Source organism: Delphinapterus leucas, chromosome 4, assembly GCF_059928025.1.
Source record: "Delphinapterus leucas isolate spDelLeu-1000000601 "Yukka" chromosome 4, BTC_Dleu_Yukka2, whole genome shotgun sequence".
NCBI classification, from domain to species: Eukaryota; Metazoa; Chordata; class Mammalia; order Artiodactyla; family Monodontidae; genus Delphinapterus; species Delphinapterus leucas.
This window is the reverse complement of record NC_143132.1, coordinates 145,200,273-145,215,855: the sequence shown is the minus strand read 5'-3', so window position 1 is coordinate 145,215,855 and position 15,583 is coordinate 145,200,273. Positions and strand designations below refer to the sequence as shown.

At 37.8% G+C, this 15,583-nt stretch overlaps 1 protein-coding gene across 1 annotated transcript in view; it reads left to right on the top strand.

The window, feature by feature from the left end:
- The window catches only part of ZNF385D (zinc finger protein 385D), a 246,355-nt gene that overhangs the window by 94,830 nt on the left and 135,942 nt on the right, over positions 1-15,583 (top strand). The window contains exon 2 of the mRNA XM_022554708.2: positions 11,763-11,873. Coding sequence (XP_022410416.2) covers positions 11,763-11,873 — 111 coding nt within the window. The remainder of the gene's footprint in view (positions 1-11,762; positions 11,874-15,583) is intronic.

Genomic DNA, 15,583 nt, shown 5'->3' with positions numbered 1-15,583 from the left:
ATGACTTTCTTTGACAATTAAACTACTCCTGAGTATTTTCTGTGTTCAGGCACTTGTTTTTCAAAGATGAATAGAACTGACTATATCTTTTGCAGTTTCGGGAAGGGAGAGCTGTAAGCAGAATATCTGGGTGGTGGAGAGTATATGACATGACATTGGAATGTACAGGGTGTTGTGAAGACTGGGGGGAGGGGTATTTAGCCCCGCCTGCCAAGAGACCCCAGGGATTACTCTTGGAAAAAGAACATTAGGAGGGATAGGCAGGAATTACACATGTAATAAGTAATAAAGATTGGATAAAGGAAAGAACCTTACAAAAGAGAAGGAGACAGTAAACCATACCAGGTTATACAAGAAGTTGCCAGCAAATCTGTAATACTGGAGGAAATACAAGGAGGCAAGGAGGAATGGAAATGAATCCAGACACGTGGGCCCGGGCTGGTTCGTGGAAGGCAGTGTTTGCCAACGTAAAATGCCCTTCAAGCCTTGCATTCCCAGTTGATGGCTAAGAAAAATAGGCATCTGGGACACCTATGGGGAGGTGGGGGAAATGTGTGTGTAAGTTAGCAAATGAATACTTCAGTGCAAGGAGAAGTCGAATAATTCAAGAAACTATCAAGTCTAGCCCAAACACAGAACGAAAGAAATTGAATCCTGCCAAATTCAAAAGAGTGAGAGATTTTATGTAGGGGATTGGTGGATAAATACTGGTACATAAATTGGTACATAAATAATATGCATGCATGTGTATACACACACAGACATATGCACAGACATATATGTGTATTTGCATTTTTGAACAAAACGTAAAGACAAGTAAGGATATTCTTATGTGCCTAATTCCATATGTATGTGTTCACTTGGGATTTTCATGCTAGAAGAGATCATATTAATTACCTATTGAGATGGAATTTGTTTAAAAAGAACCATCCTATACATCATCATACGTTCTCAAAGGCATTAAAGGTTGATGAAACAGAGACAAACAAGCAAAGGAGCAAGAAAAAAAAGGCACAATGAGAAACATGTACCCCCAAATTTATGTTTTTTTCTAATTTAACCAAACAATTAAAATCAGGATAATTGCTCACATAGCTCATACCAATGTGCCATTGTTTAATTTTTCTATAGATTATAACTTTTCACTTTGTGACATTTCAAAAGTACCTCATCAAAATTTATTTGAGGGCTCACTAGTAAAGATCTGCTTCTTTCAATTTCATGAGCCTCATCTCTATGTATATTTCAATTTCTTAAACATATTTCTTCTTCCCAGACTCTTGGGGATGACAAGACTCTTTGAGGCTAAAGTTGATCACGTTAGAGAGAAGGCAGGCAAGGAATGGTCTCAGTGATCCATTGCTAGTTCAAGCATTCCCTTTTAGGCACTAAAACAAGAAAACTGATTTTGATATTTCCTTTAATCAAGAAGTCCTAGAATTAGTGCCTGAGTAAAATTTCACAGTGGTTTGTAGATTTTTATATTCCCCATTCCATTTCTTATGGGTTGAATCGTGTCCCCCCAAAAAAGGTATGTTATAGTCCTAACCCCCAATACATCAGAATGTGACCTTACTTGGAAATGGTCGCTTTACAGAGATAATCAACTTAACATGACTTCAGTAGAATGGTCCCTAATCCCATATGACTGGTATCCTTATAAGAAGTGGAAATTTGGACACAGAGATAGACACACACAGGAAGCTTGCGACGTGAAGATGGAGGATTAGAAAGATGTGTCTATAAGCTAAGGGTTGCTAAAGATTGCTGGCAAAAATACCAGAAGCTAGGGATAGGCAGGAAGAATTCTCCTTACAGATTTCAGAGGAAGTAAGTATGGTTTGCAAACATCTTGATTTCGAACTTCTAGCCTCCAAGACTATGAGATAATAAATTTCTGTTGCTTTAAGCCACCAAGTTGGTTAGTAGCCCTAGGAAACTTATACATGGTTCAAATCTTAAAAAGGGGGTATTAAAAGTCCGGTCAACATGGTCCTTTCACCTTGTTATCATTTCAAGCCAGAGCATAATCCATCCAACCATCTGTCCATCCATCCATCCATCCATCTATCCATCCATCCAACCATCTTTTCATCCATCCATCCTTCCATCCATCTATCCATCTATCTAGTAGCACCATGATTTTGAAAAAGAAAGGAATTTAACAACAGAAAAATAGAAAGGACATAATTTTAGATTAAGAGAAAATCCTTTCAGTTCAGCCATCAGTGATTTATGTACAAAAGTATTTTGTCCTCACCTTTCTTTTCACCTCAGAATACAGCAGGTTTCAACACCTGGCTCACATTTCGGTGACCTACTGAGGAACCAGATGTGTTTCTGGACTTCTGGTACAGCTGGTAATAGAATGGATTTCTGAAATTTATCCTCCAGCTCAGTCTACAACGCCATGCTTTCTGGGGCATTTTCTGTAAATGGAATCCCAGCTCTGAAGTTGTTGGATTTAATTACCTAGACATTATTCGGAGACCAAGGCTGACCAACCATTGGGTAACCTGTCTCCTGGCTCAGGCAGGCCCCATAGGCATTCATTGTCTTCCAAAGAGGTTTTGCCATTTAAGTCCACCAGAAACGGGATTCTGATCAAAGCATTTGAGTCAAATTTCGTACCTGTAATGCTGATAACAAGGTTTCTAAAGTGTCCAAATTAAGCACTGGTATCTTCTCTACAGAGTGGTGTTAGTGTGATCAGGCAACAGTCATCCCTCTTAAAGAAACTTAATATTCTTTTTGCCAGAGAAAAAAATCTCATTGCAGAAAACGGGAGCCCATACATAGAAAGAAATCACCTTCTTTCCTTCCTTTTTTTCCCTCTGACCTTTTCCCCTCTCCTGGTATAGCTTTTCTCATTGATAAAGTGAGATATTTCAGTAAAATTTCAATATATATTGAGTACCCACTGGGTCCCAGGAAAAGGAATGAGAACCACAGGAGATGAGAAGATGGGTGAAACTGAAAATACCACAAATAGATGATGTCTAAAGGTGAGCCAGGATTAAACTTCCATGACTGAGACATTGTGTCGGTAACGATTCCACATATCCACTTAAAAATCAAGGAACTATACTCAATATCTTGCAATAATCTATAAGGGAAAAGAATCTGAAAAAGAATATATATATGTGTGTGTGTATATATATATATATATATATAGGGGGTATATGTATATGTATATGTGTATGCATATATATCTGGTTTCCTGTCATGGTTAGCTTTTCTAGGTAGGTCCACGCTCAGCGTTAGGTACAGAGGAAAACTGTACATTAATGAATTTAAAATAAATGATACAAATGAACTTATTTACAAAACAGAAATAGACCCACGGACATAGAAAACAAACTTACGGTTACCAAAGGGGAAGTGGGGGTGGAGGGATAAACTAGGAGATACACACTACTGTATATAAAATAGATAAACAACAAGGACCTACCATATAGCACAGGTAATTACATTCAATATTTTGTAGTGACGTATAATGAAAAAGAATATGAAAAAGAATAAGTATATATATGTATAACTGAATCACTTTGCTATACACCTGAAAGTAACACAGCATTGTAAATCAAAGATATTTCAATAAAAAAAATTTTTTTAATGACAAAAAAGAAAAAAATACCTTGGAGTGCAGCTATCTGTGGGCATTCCATGACAGCACCACAACACATTGGTTAAATGCAATTTGCTGGAGCACATAAATGATCCTAAGAAAAACAATGTCTTAAGATCCCCTTAAGATCATCCATTCTTTACTTTGAACTGTGTTTCACTTTGTTAGCCTTCTCATAGAACATTAGGGAAAATAGCCATGGCAGAAAGCCACTGACAGTGAAATGTCTCTTCCATTTAGACATGTCCTGGGTACTTGGAGAGCATCTGAATGGCTTTGCTCATTTAAGTTCAAGCATTGGTTTCCTGAGCAAAATCAGCTTCTCTTGAACTGATCAGAACAGTATGTCTGTTAGCCTTTGTCTAGGAAGATGCCTGGTGGAAAAATGATCTGATATTGGCACTAAAGTATAAAGAGAACCAATCAACCATTGCCTCATTACTTAGATGACACTATGTCTATAAATGAATTCATAGATGAATACACGTAAATTCTGCTTGGTGGCTTCCAGTTGTAGATTCTACTTCGAGCTTCTATATTCCGATTGTATCATGGAGTCATTTATCCACATGCTTTTGCTTCTGATAACCTCTCTTCACCCCTCATGCCTAAGGTTCCCTTGTGAATCCAGGTTTTCTCACTGCTATTGTTAATACCATTCCAAGACTGATGTTAAGTTTTGTTATTGGGCTTTAATAATATTCAATTTTTTTAGCAACTCAACAGTCATGTGTTGAGCCCTAGCCCAAGTGGGAGACACTCTGCTGATTCCTGGGCACAAACAACAAAAGGACTCAGCCCTGCCTTGACTCTTCCCTCTTTTGGGTGAAACAAAAGAGATGAGAGATCTTCAGATGGTGCGATGGAGTGTCCTGCAGGGTGAGTTGGAGGACCTAACCCATTTGAAGGAGGTCAGCTAAGAATTCTAGAAGAAGAGATGAGTTCTGATTGGAGTCCTGAAAAGTAGGTAGGCATTAGCCAGGGAAAGATGAACCAGGAAGCATGGGGAAAGAGTTTGACCTGATTATTGAGATTGATGGGAAAAGCCTACCTCTAGTTGAATGAATTCCTTTGTTGAAAGCACTCATGCATGTCCTTTGCTACTTGGCAAAATCCAAGAAACCATGAAACTTCATGTGTACCTTCTGTTCCACATCCCCCGAGCTCCACTCAGAGCTGCGTCTTGGTCTTGAGTGATTGGTATTCTTGTTAAACTCCCTTCCAACCCGAATCTTGTAGAAGAGAAATGCTGAAAATGTTCTGTATCTTATTGGGGATGGTGATACCATGGGAGTATGCACATGTTTTAAAAAATCAACTAATACACTTCAGATGTATGCACTTTTTTGGTATGTAAGTTATATGCCCATTTTAAAAAGTTTTTTTTTAAAAGGACAAAAGTTGCAATTTTTTTCAAACGGACAAATTTGTTGGAGTGCAATTATTGGAATTTTTAAATTCGTGTTTTCTAAGGTGTGGTTATGTCACATAAACACCAGCTTTACTAGTTCATAGTTGATGGAATAAATTACTCAGTGTCACTTGTTATTTCATGGTCACAGACATCCACGACAGTGGATATCACAGAGCTTTATCGTGGTACTGGATGGAGGTAGGGGTGGGTGCCGAGTGGGAAGCTGTGGGTATCAGTTGACTCTGCCACTTACTGCTTCTGCGATAGGCAAAGGGAGAGTGAGACCTCCTCAGAAAGTTGTTAGGATAGAAATAATGCTTATAAACACAGTAAGTGCCCTTAAGGTAACCTTTAGCATTATTGTCACTGGCCATTGTTCCCTAGAAATACCAGCCCGAAGAGACAACCTTTATATTTCTGGACTTCTAACTTCCTGGCATTTAAGTTCTTATTCTTTGATTTGAAAGCCACAGTACTAATGGGAACAGAAAGAGGAGAGGTCTCTTGGAGCAGGAAATGTAAACTCAGGGTTAAGCCTCCTCCTCTCTGAAAACACAGCAGCATCCTAAGAAAGGGAATATAGGGAAAGAACTGTGGCTGACTTCCCTGGGAAGAACTGTGGCACTGGTTACTCATTTACAAATCAATTTAGCCGAAAGCCCTGAGGGGAGATGAGGGAAAAGCTAGGCCTGGGAGAGAAATGCAAAGACCCTTAAACTTGAAATGAAGGAAAACTTATTCATTTGGCTTTCAATAAGGCCATAGACTGAGTTTGAAATTGAATTTTACTCTATAGTTTGGGTAAGCATATCAATAGCTAGTGTATCATTCTTCACTTTTGTTTGTTGGTTTGGGGAGGGGTGGATAATGTATTTAGAAAATTTTAGCTTTCAAAATTTCCCACTTTAGAAATTAAATAAATGTCTTAAAATGCCATGTAGCTTTTACCATTTCTTTTCGTTTTTAATTCAGGGCTGCATGGATTCAGTGAAGTGTCTGGCTCTGATTTCTGTGTATTGCATGTTTAGTTTAGTGACTTTCGTTTTGTACGAAGGCATTACATCTTTTTCATATTCGTGTAACGATTTTATTTTACCAGATCACTATTTTTTAAACTATGCATTGAACAAAGATGCTAAATTTAAAAACAAAGAAAACAGCAAAACTTTGGTTATATTATTTTAGAAATTATTTAAAGCAGATATTTTTATTGTGAGACATCTCAGCGAATTTAATATTCGATGTGCACTGTGAATGTCCAGGCTGTGGTACCTAGATTTCCTACAACTTATTTGATCCAAGAATCCCTTTTCTCTTTCCTACACACATTGGCATTTCTTCAGACTGGTTCTGTAGACAAATTCCTAATGATAATACGCATACACACAATAAGGTGTGATTATTTTGACAGATCAGACCTGTTGGTTCATGGGGAGAGGTGATTATGACTTACTTTCATTAATAAAGGCATTAAACTTTTGTCATTCTGTTGTACTAGGTTTCTAAAATAATAAAATATAATTACTTTTGGCGGTATAACTATGTTTGTGGAAGCCATCATTAAAATATAATTCGGTTGTGCTTTTTTTAAAGTTTACTGGGAAATAAAATGGTCTCTGAATTAGAATACATTACCTAGCATTTGGAAATTTGATTTTATAGCAACAGTGATCAGAACAACATTCAATTCAAAAAAAAGAATTAAATCTAGAGAATATGACACATTTGTATGAAGTGCCTACTTCCAAAATACCTCCTACTCTTTTCCGGATTGAATGTGGTCACTGCAAGTGTCCAGTGTTAATGAAAGACAAAATAATATGTTACTTGCAAAATATGATAAAAACTCAACAGTATGTATTTTCAGAGAGCCCTTAGTATAAACCTGTAATTCATTTTTATTTCAAAGTGTCATTATAAGGGGGCTTCAGTATTCCTAAATGGAATATAGGCATAATTCACCTGATCCTTAATAGAAATGGACCCCATTTGTGCAGACAGAACAGATACAACAGAACATGATGAGACAGCTACCTCTACATCAGTACCTCTTTCAGCTTTTAATTTTTCTCTGGCTGTTGGCTGAAAGGGAAGTTATGCCCCGGTGTTCTCTGTGCTGTCACAGAAGCATTGTGATGGCAGTTTTAGAGTCGTATAAGAGTGATCCTGGGAAGCAGAAAGTGGGCTCTCGAAGCCTCCCAGATTCACTCATCTGTGTGGTCAATGGGTTTCTCAAGTTCTATGCATTGTCCATTTTGCTTCTGAGGAAATAGGGGTGAGGTGGAGTTGATGGAAGTTTGACTTACCTGGGGTGAGGGACTTGGCAGTGTATATAGAGAAGAATTCTGTACCATGCCCTTTGACCTTTCACACTGTTCCTCTAGAGCAGGTTCAAGCTAAGATAAAGAAACTGTAATTTTATGTTAATTTTTAATGCTTGGATTAAGATGCTGAACTGAATTTAGGAATGCGCTTAGATTATGTATTAAGATTTGAAAAAGTTATAGAATATACTGGAAACAATTCAAATATCCATCAACTAACAAATGGATAAACACATTGGGGTATATCCATACGAAGGAATACTACTCGGCAATAAAAAGGAATTAGCTACTGATAGATGCAACAACATGGATGAATCTTAAAAGCATCATACTGAATGAAAGACGCCAGACACAAAAGAGCACATACTGTACAATTCCATGTGTATGAACTTTGAGAAGATGGAAAAATATCGTGACAGAAAGCAGACCAGTGCTTGCAGAGGCTGGGTGGAGGTAGGAATGGACCACAGAGGGCAGGATGGAACTTTCTGGGTAATGGCAATATTCTATATGATAATTATTAAGGCTGTATCTATTTGTCAAATCTCATCAAATCGTACACTTAAGATTGGTGAATTTTATTGTACATCCATTACGCTTAAATAAAACTGGTTAAAAAGAAAATATGGTAGAATTGGAGGGGGAGGGAGGGGATCCTAGAATGTGTTAATTCCTGGAAGTGACCAGAAAAATTATGGGGCAGTTGAGCTTCATCCAGAATCTGGGATTAACATGAGAAAAAATTTAAAGTGATGATGGAAGATAAAAATGAGAACCCATGAGTTCTTCCTGATCATAACTGTTTAATATATAAACCACCCATCCTAGTACTTAGCACATGGAGGCACTTAATAAATGCTGAGTGCTATTAATTCTCTTGTTGATGTTGTTATTACTTAGAACAGTGCACTAAGAGTGTCTAGACAACCTTTTAGGAGTTGTGAATGTAGACAGAACCTTGCTCCTAACCAGTGAAGAGGGCTTACGAGTTAGCTGGTTCTGATGATTTGAAATACACAAAAGGAGGTGGAATGTATCAATGACTGGTTTAGGCTAATTAATGAACTATTATGTATCCCAGAAGCTGAATATTAGAGCATCATTTCACAGACACGTTCTTAGCTTTTGTGTGTATGTCAAATCTTTTCTGAGCTAGCTCAACCCATTGGGAAGACTCTCATAAGAAGTTTGTATCTGATGAGAGCTGAGTTCCAAACTCTACAAGCATTCAACAAAAACGATGGCTGTATGTACAACATTGGGATCATTTTGAAATGTTTTTTGGCCGTGTGAGAAATGGAAGGTGTGCCAACAAAGACCACAGGAGTGTGAGGCACCTGTTAACCTTGATCATCACGTGGGATGTGCAAAAGGGAAAATGTAATAGACAACATTTATTGACTCATTTTTATTTTTATTTATTTATTAGGTTTAATTAATTAATTAATTTTTGGGCTGCATTGGGTCTTCGTTGCTGCACGCGGGCTTTCTCTAGTTGCGGCGAGCGGGGGCTACTCTTCCTTGCGGTGCGCAGGCTTCTCATTGCGCTGGCTTCTCTTGTTGCAGAGCACAGGCTCTAGGCGCGCGGGCTCAGTAGTTGTGGCTCACGGGCTCCAGAGTGCAGGCTCAGTAGTTGTGGTGCACGGGCCCAGTTGCTCCACGGCATGTGGGATCCTCCCGGACCTGGGCTCAAACCTGTGTCCCCTGCATTGGCAGGCAGATTCTTAGCCACTGTGCCACCAGGGAAGCCCCTTGACTCTTTTTTTAAATTAATTTTTATTGGAGTATAGTTGCTTTACAATGTTGTGTTTGTTTCTACTCTACGGCAAAGTGAATCAGCTATATGTATGCATATATCCCCTCTTTTTTGGATTTCCCTCCCCTTTAGGTCACCACAAAGCATTGAGTAGAGTTCTTGTGCTATACAGTCTGTTCTCATTAGTTATCTATTTTATACATAGCATCAATAGTGTATATATGTTAATCCCAATCTCCCAATTCCTACCATCCCCCCTTCCCCTTTGGTATCCATACATTTTTTCTCTACCTCTGTGTCTCTACTTCTGCTTTGCAAATAAGATCATCTATACCATTTGAGAGTCCACATATATGTATTAATATACGATATTTGTTTTTCTCTTTCTGACTTAACTTCACTCTGTATGACCATCTCTAGGTCCATCCACGTCTCAATAAATGACCCGATTTTGTTACTTTTCATGGCTGAGTAGTATTCCATTGTATATATACACCACATCTTTATCCATTCCTCTGTTGATGGACATTTAGGTTGCTTCCATGTTCTAGCTATTGTAAATAGTGCTGCAATGAACATTGGGCTGCATGTGTCTTTTTGAATTATCGTTTACTCTGGGTATATGCCCAGTAGTGGGATTGCTGGGTCATATGGTAGTTCTATTTTTGGTTTTCTAAGGAACCTGCATACTGTTCTCCATAGTGGCTGTATCAATTTACATTCACATCAACAGTGTATGCGGGTTCCCTGTTCTCCACACCCTCTCCAGCATTTAGTGTTTGTAGATTTTTTGATGATGGCCATGCTGACTGGTGTGAAGTGATACCTCACTGTAGTTTTGATTGGCATTTCTCCAATAATTACTGATGTTGAGCATCTTTTCATGTGTTTGTTGGCCATCTGTATGTCTTTGGAGAAATGTCGATTTAGGTCTTCAACCCATTTTTGGATTGGGTTGTTTGGTGTTTTGATATTGAGCCGCATGAGCTGTTTGTATATTTTGGAGATTAATCTTTTATCAGTTGCTTCCTTTGAAAATATTTTCTCCCATTCTGAGGGTTGTCTTTTATCCTTGTTTATGGCTTCCTTTGCTGTGCAAAAGCTTTTAAGTTTCATTAGGTCCCACTTGTTTATTTTTGTTTTTATTTCCATTACTCTAGGAGGTGGGTCAAAAAGGATCTTGCTGTGATTTATGTCATAGAGTGTTCTGCCTTTATTTTCCTCTAAGAGTTTTATAGTGTCTGGCCTTACATTTAGGTCTTTAATCCATTTTGAGTTTATTTTTGTGTATGGTGTTAGGGAGTGTTCTAATTTCATTCTTTTACATGTAGCTGTCCAAGTTTTCCCAGCACCACTTACTGACTTCTTAATGTGCCCGGCACTGTCCTGTGCTCAGTAATTTCAAGAATCATTATGTTTAAACTTCATCACAACCTTAAGAGATAGATGCAGATGAGCAAAGAGGTAGCACAAGTATTAAGAAGCAGATCAAAATTTGTATCTGACTCTAACAGTTGGGAATCACTGATGTGGACCCTGGGACAAAGCTTGGTGAGGAGACATGAAATTTTATCAGAGCTAGGTTGCTGACATGATGTTTTGGGTGTCCCTTGTCCTGTCCTGGGAATGGGATGAAGAGAAGCAACTGACATCTGGCCCAAACTCTCTGAACCTCAAGCAGTAAGTCCATAGGACAGCAGTATGTATTAGGTGATCAGTAAATGATTGTTGAAAGAATCCATAGCTCCATGTCTGAATACTTAGAAAGCAGGATTTGTGTACAGGTAACCCTCGCTTTTCCAAAATTCTCTTTCTGTCACCTCACTTTGACCAAAGATCTGTATTAGTACCTGTTTCTGCTAACCAAAGGAAATCCAAAGAGGATTTTCATTTTTACACAAAAAGGCAAACAGCGAAAGTGATGTTCAGCCTTTGTTTTGCAGCAGCTCTTACAGAGGCAGCATGAACCCTGACCAGCAAGGCTGGCGTCTCTAAGCTCCGTCCCCTCCCCAGGCAACTACACTCAGGATCCAGCCGCCATGGCTTTGAACTGTGTCTGTGCGCATCTGTGCTTTAGCTAGGTTTACATTGTGCAGCCGTTAGCAAGATGTGCCCTAAGGTAGTGGCGTCTACTTTCAGATAGCAGGGGAAATCTATACCACACTCTTAAGGCAGAAAGATACCAAACATAGCATAAGGTTAATTATCCATAATGGGGCTTAAGTTAGTTTCATAGCTGCTCATCTGACTAAGTCTATTTTGAAGTCCGTTTGGGGCAATGGCATAGACTAACTTCTGTGTAAGGTTTCTGGCATTCACAATAGCTTGAGTTTTGATAAACCTTTAATTGTATTTGAGGATTATCAAACTGAGGCAATTGTTGATCCTAAATGAGAAGAACGGTTTAGCATGCAGACTCTAATGGGTACATTTATCATTTCCTTATCGTACTGCGCTTTGGGCTCGTTGTTGTCTATTTTTCAAGAAAGTAGAAATGCCGTTTCTTAGAATAAAAATGTTCTTTATAATGTAAGCAGTAGATTGAAGCTGTACAGATTGGTTCTTTAATGAAATAGGCAACATTCCAATGGAACTGACAAGCTTTATTTCTATTTGTTGTATTTTTTTTTCTCATTACAGATGGACCCGATTCAGAAAGCTGTAATAAATCATACTTTCGGGGTCCCTCTCCCTCATCGAAGAAAGCAAATCATATCATGCAACGTTTGCCAGCTGAGATTTAATTCTGATGTAAGTTTATCATTTAGTATTCACTGGAAAAGAATGTATTCTGCTGTTCTAATCTTGCAGAAGACGTTTCTTAAACATTTTTCTCCAATAACTGAGCATGTCAAAATGCAAAGGTAACATTTTAACTCCGTATGTGCTTTAAGTTTGGACTTTATTATATTATGTTTGGTTGTTTTCTATAAAAAAAAATCACACCTAAACAAACTGGCATACTTGCACTTTAATGGTATTTTTTAGTCTCTTGGGAATGCTAAATTTAGGTAACACACTTTGCCTTTGGGGAATGGTAGAAATTTAGGAGTAACGAGGCTTTCAGTAAATCACACCTCTGAAATAAGGTAGGTCCCAGATTATATTTCAAAGCCAAGGTTTTGGCTTTGTAAATACTCTTCTCCTGCCCTGACGGTCCCTAATTGCAGATCTCTGGTGTCTTTAATTGTAATTGTGTTAGAGACGTCCAGTCACTGACCTAGAAGTATAAGCATTTTAACACGGGGTTCTGAAGACCTCAAAGGCCCCCAGCCCCTAATGAGTAAAAGTTAAGTGGAGAACGTGACAGGAGCAAGACAGTGTAGACCTGACACTTTGCAAGTTATTCACAGAGAGGGATCCTCATCTTTTATACCTTTTCTAAGGGACAGTGTGGACTCTGGGTTCATCACAGAAGCTAATTTTGCTTGTGGTCAATATGAAGAAAACTGCCGCCCATCCCCATCCTACTTTGGAATGGAGTCGGTCCTGAGATACAGAAAAGAAAAGGGACGTTGGTTTGGAAGGAATAAAAATTGCACATCTTGTTGACACTCTTGGTAAACAGAGGACCCCATCTATCAGAGTGGCCTTTCCAGGGTGCCATGTTATTGCCCTAAATGGATATGCTGTATGGAGATAACCAAACAGCTCTGGATTCTGGAGAATGTTAGGCCTTCCAGTATTTAATCACCCTAGGCAAGTGTGTCCCTTAGCTGATCTGATGATAAGGGTTTCATATGAGATAATCAGGCACAGGAAATAGATGTGGCATAAATAAAGTGGCTTTTTCCTTCCGTGAGAGCATTTCATTTGTATAAGGATTGCTACTGTCTTATGAACTCATACCTACTAGTATAATCATCACGTAATTTTATAACATTCCTTCTGTTGGCTTAAAAAGAGGACTAGATTGCCTGCATAGCACCCGAATGGCATTTGCTGCTGTAAAAAGAATACACTAAACATACAGCATTTTATTTGAAGGGTTGTCTTTTGTTTTTTTTGTTTTGTTTTGTTGTTTGTTTTTGAATGCTGAGCACCTTGATTCAATTTGAATTTTAAGAAAATTACTATAGTTGAATTTATTAAAAAATATTTCAAGTGATGAATGTTATATAATAACCTCTTCCAGCTGGTGTAAAAAAAAAAACAAAACAGCTTTCCTGACGTGCAAATAAGAGTTCTGAACTCAACAGTTGCAATTTTGATCATTTTTAAATACTCAGCAAACAATCATATAGTTCCATAATTGTTAAGTGTGTCCTTCTTTATTCCTTTTCTTCTTAAATCATATTGATATTTCACTTTGGTATTGATCAGATAATGTTGCAAAAGTCTCTGAGGAGCCCTGTTTCCCGCTCCTTACGTCTAATAGGGGCTGTTTCAAATATCAACCCTTCTGTCAACAATTTCACTGCTAATGTTTTTCTCTATATTAAGAAAACTTCCTGTAAACTGGAAGCCAGAAAGAGACTTCAAGCTCGTTGAACCCACTCTCCCACTAAATGTAAGAAAACCATTTGCTGTATCTAGACTAGGTCTTTGGGTTGATTATCCCCAGTGATGGGTAACTCACCACTTCAAGACACAATTGGTCTTTTTTTTTTTGGCAGGTGTTTCTACTAATCCTGTAGATGGATATCAAAGTCATATTTAAAACTTTAGAAATACTGTCAGGTATGCTTTAGGAAACACACTATGTTTCCATATATGATTATTAACATAAAGAACATAATGTAAAATAAAGATTTGCATATTTCTTTTCTAAAATGTAATCTTATTTTATTTCTTAGTAAGAGATTAAAAATGTATTTGTATTCATTTGCTAATGAATTTTCAAAGTGATATAGGAATCAATATGTATTTATTAGGGAAATTGCTTCTCATTCTTATAACTTTGTTCTCAGGTTTCTCTAAAAGGAAAATGGCCAAGGTATTTGGAGAATGGACAAGAATCAGTCTCGGTCGTAATTAAACAATTGCAGACTTGACCACTCATTAGATGGTTACTGTGTTAATCTTTTATTGTTGCTGTAACAGATTACCACAAATTTGGTGGTTTAAGACAACACAGCTCTATTAGTTTATAGTTCTGGAGGTGAGAAGCCAGAAATGGGTCTTACGTGGCTGAAAGCAAGGTGTTAGCAGGGTGATGTTCCTTCAGGGGCTCTGGGGGAGATTTCAGTTCCTTGCCTTTCTTTTTTTTTTTAATACTTATTTATTTTTTATTTATTTGGCTGTGCTGTGTCTTAGTTGCAGCACGTGGGATCGTTAGTTGCGGCATGCAGGATCTTAGTTCCCTGACCAGGGATCAAACCCGGGCCCCTGCATTGGCAGTGTGGAGTCTTAACCACTGGACCACCAGGGAACTCCTCTTGCTTTTCTTTTCTAGCTTCTAGAAGCTGCCCTCTTGGCTCGCGACCCCCTCCCATCCTCAAGGCAACGAGGCCAGTTGAGTTCTTTGCATGTGGAATTACTCTCTCTCTCTTTTGCCTCCCTCTTCCACATTGAAGGACCTTTGTGATCACCATGGACCCACCTGGATAATCCAGAATAACTTTTCTATTTTAAATTTAGCTGTTCAGCAACCTACTTTCATCTGCTAATTTAATCTCCTTTGTCACACCACGTAATGTAACATATCCATCGATTCCAGGGATTAGGACTTAAACATCGTTATCCTGCCTACCATAGGTACTCACGTGGATGTCTGACTTACATTTGAACTGAATTTCATGACCACCTGAATTTATCAGATAATTACCCAGTCCAAATCTTCGGTCTGTATAAACTGGACACATGAATTCAGTGCCCTTTTCCTTGCCTTGAACCTTGAATATAAATTCACTATGCAGTGCAAGTTTTTTAAATTGCAGTTTTTTTTAATAGGAAGACCCAATGTTATTGAGTTTATAAATGACATAGCAACATATTAACTGTGATTTACAAACAAAATATAATTATTGCAAAATTGAAATACAGGAGTAGAAACTCCTTTAGAGACTTTAAATATCTCCGTAGCATTATTATGTCAATAAAGGGGAACTAATGTGCTGAAAATATAAGATTTGTTTATTTATTGACTGGTCATATCTATATATACTATTTCATGAAATATTTAGTACTGAATGCCAAGATCAATTGGATTTATCATTCATTCATTCATATATAAAAAAAGAAAATACATACCTATGTATGTGTATATATGTATACATACATATGTATGTGTATATATACGTATATATATATTTATATAGATGTATAGATATAGTTATCGAGCGTTGTATTCCCAAAAAGCTTTAAATCCCAATACAACTGTCTGTTTGCTCTTTCCAGGTAAATCTGGAATTTATCTTGCTATTTCCATTCTTAAACCTAGAATCTGGAAAAGTAACACTGTAATTCGCTTGTATGCTTGGTTGAATCCTCTATCACATAGGAAAGTATTTTTGCCTTGT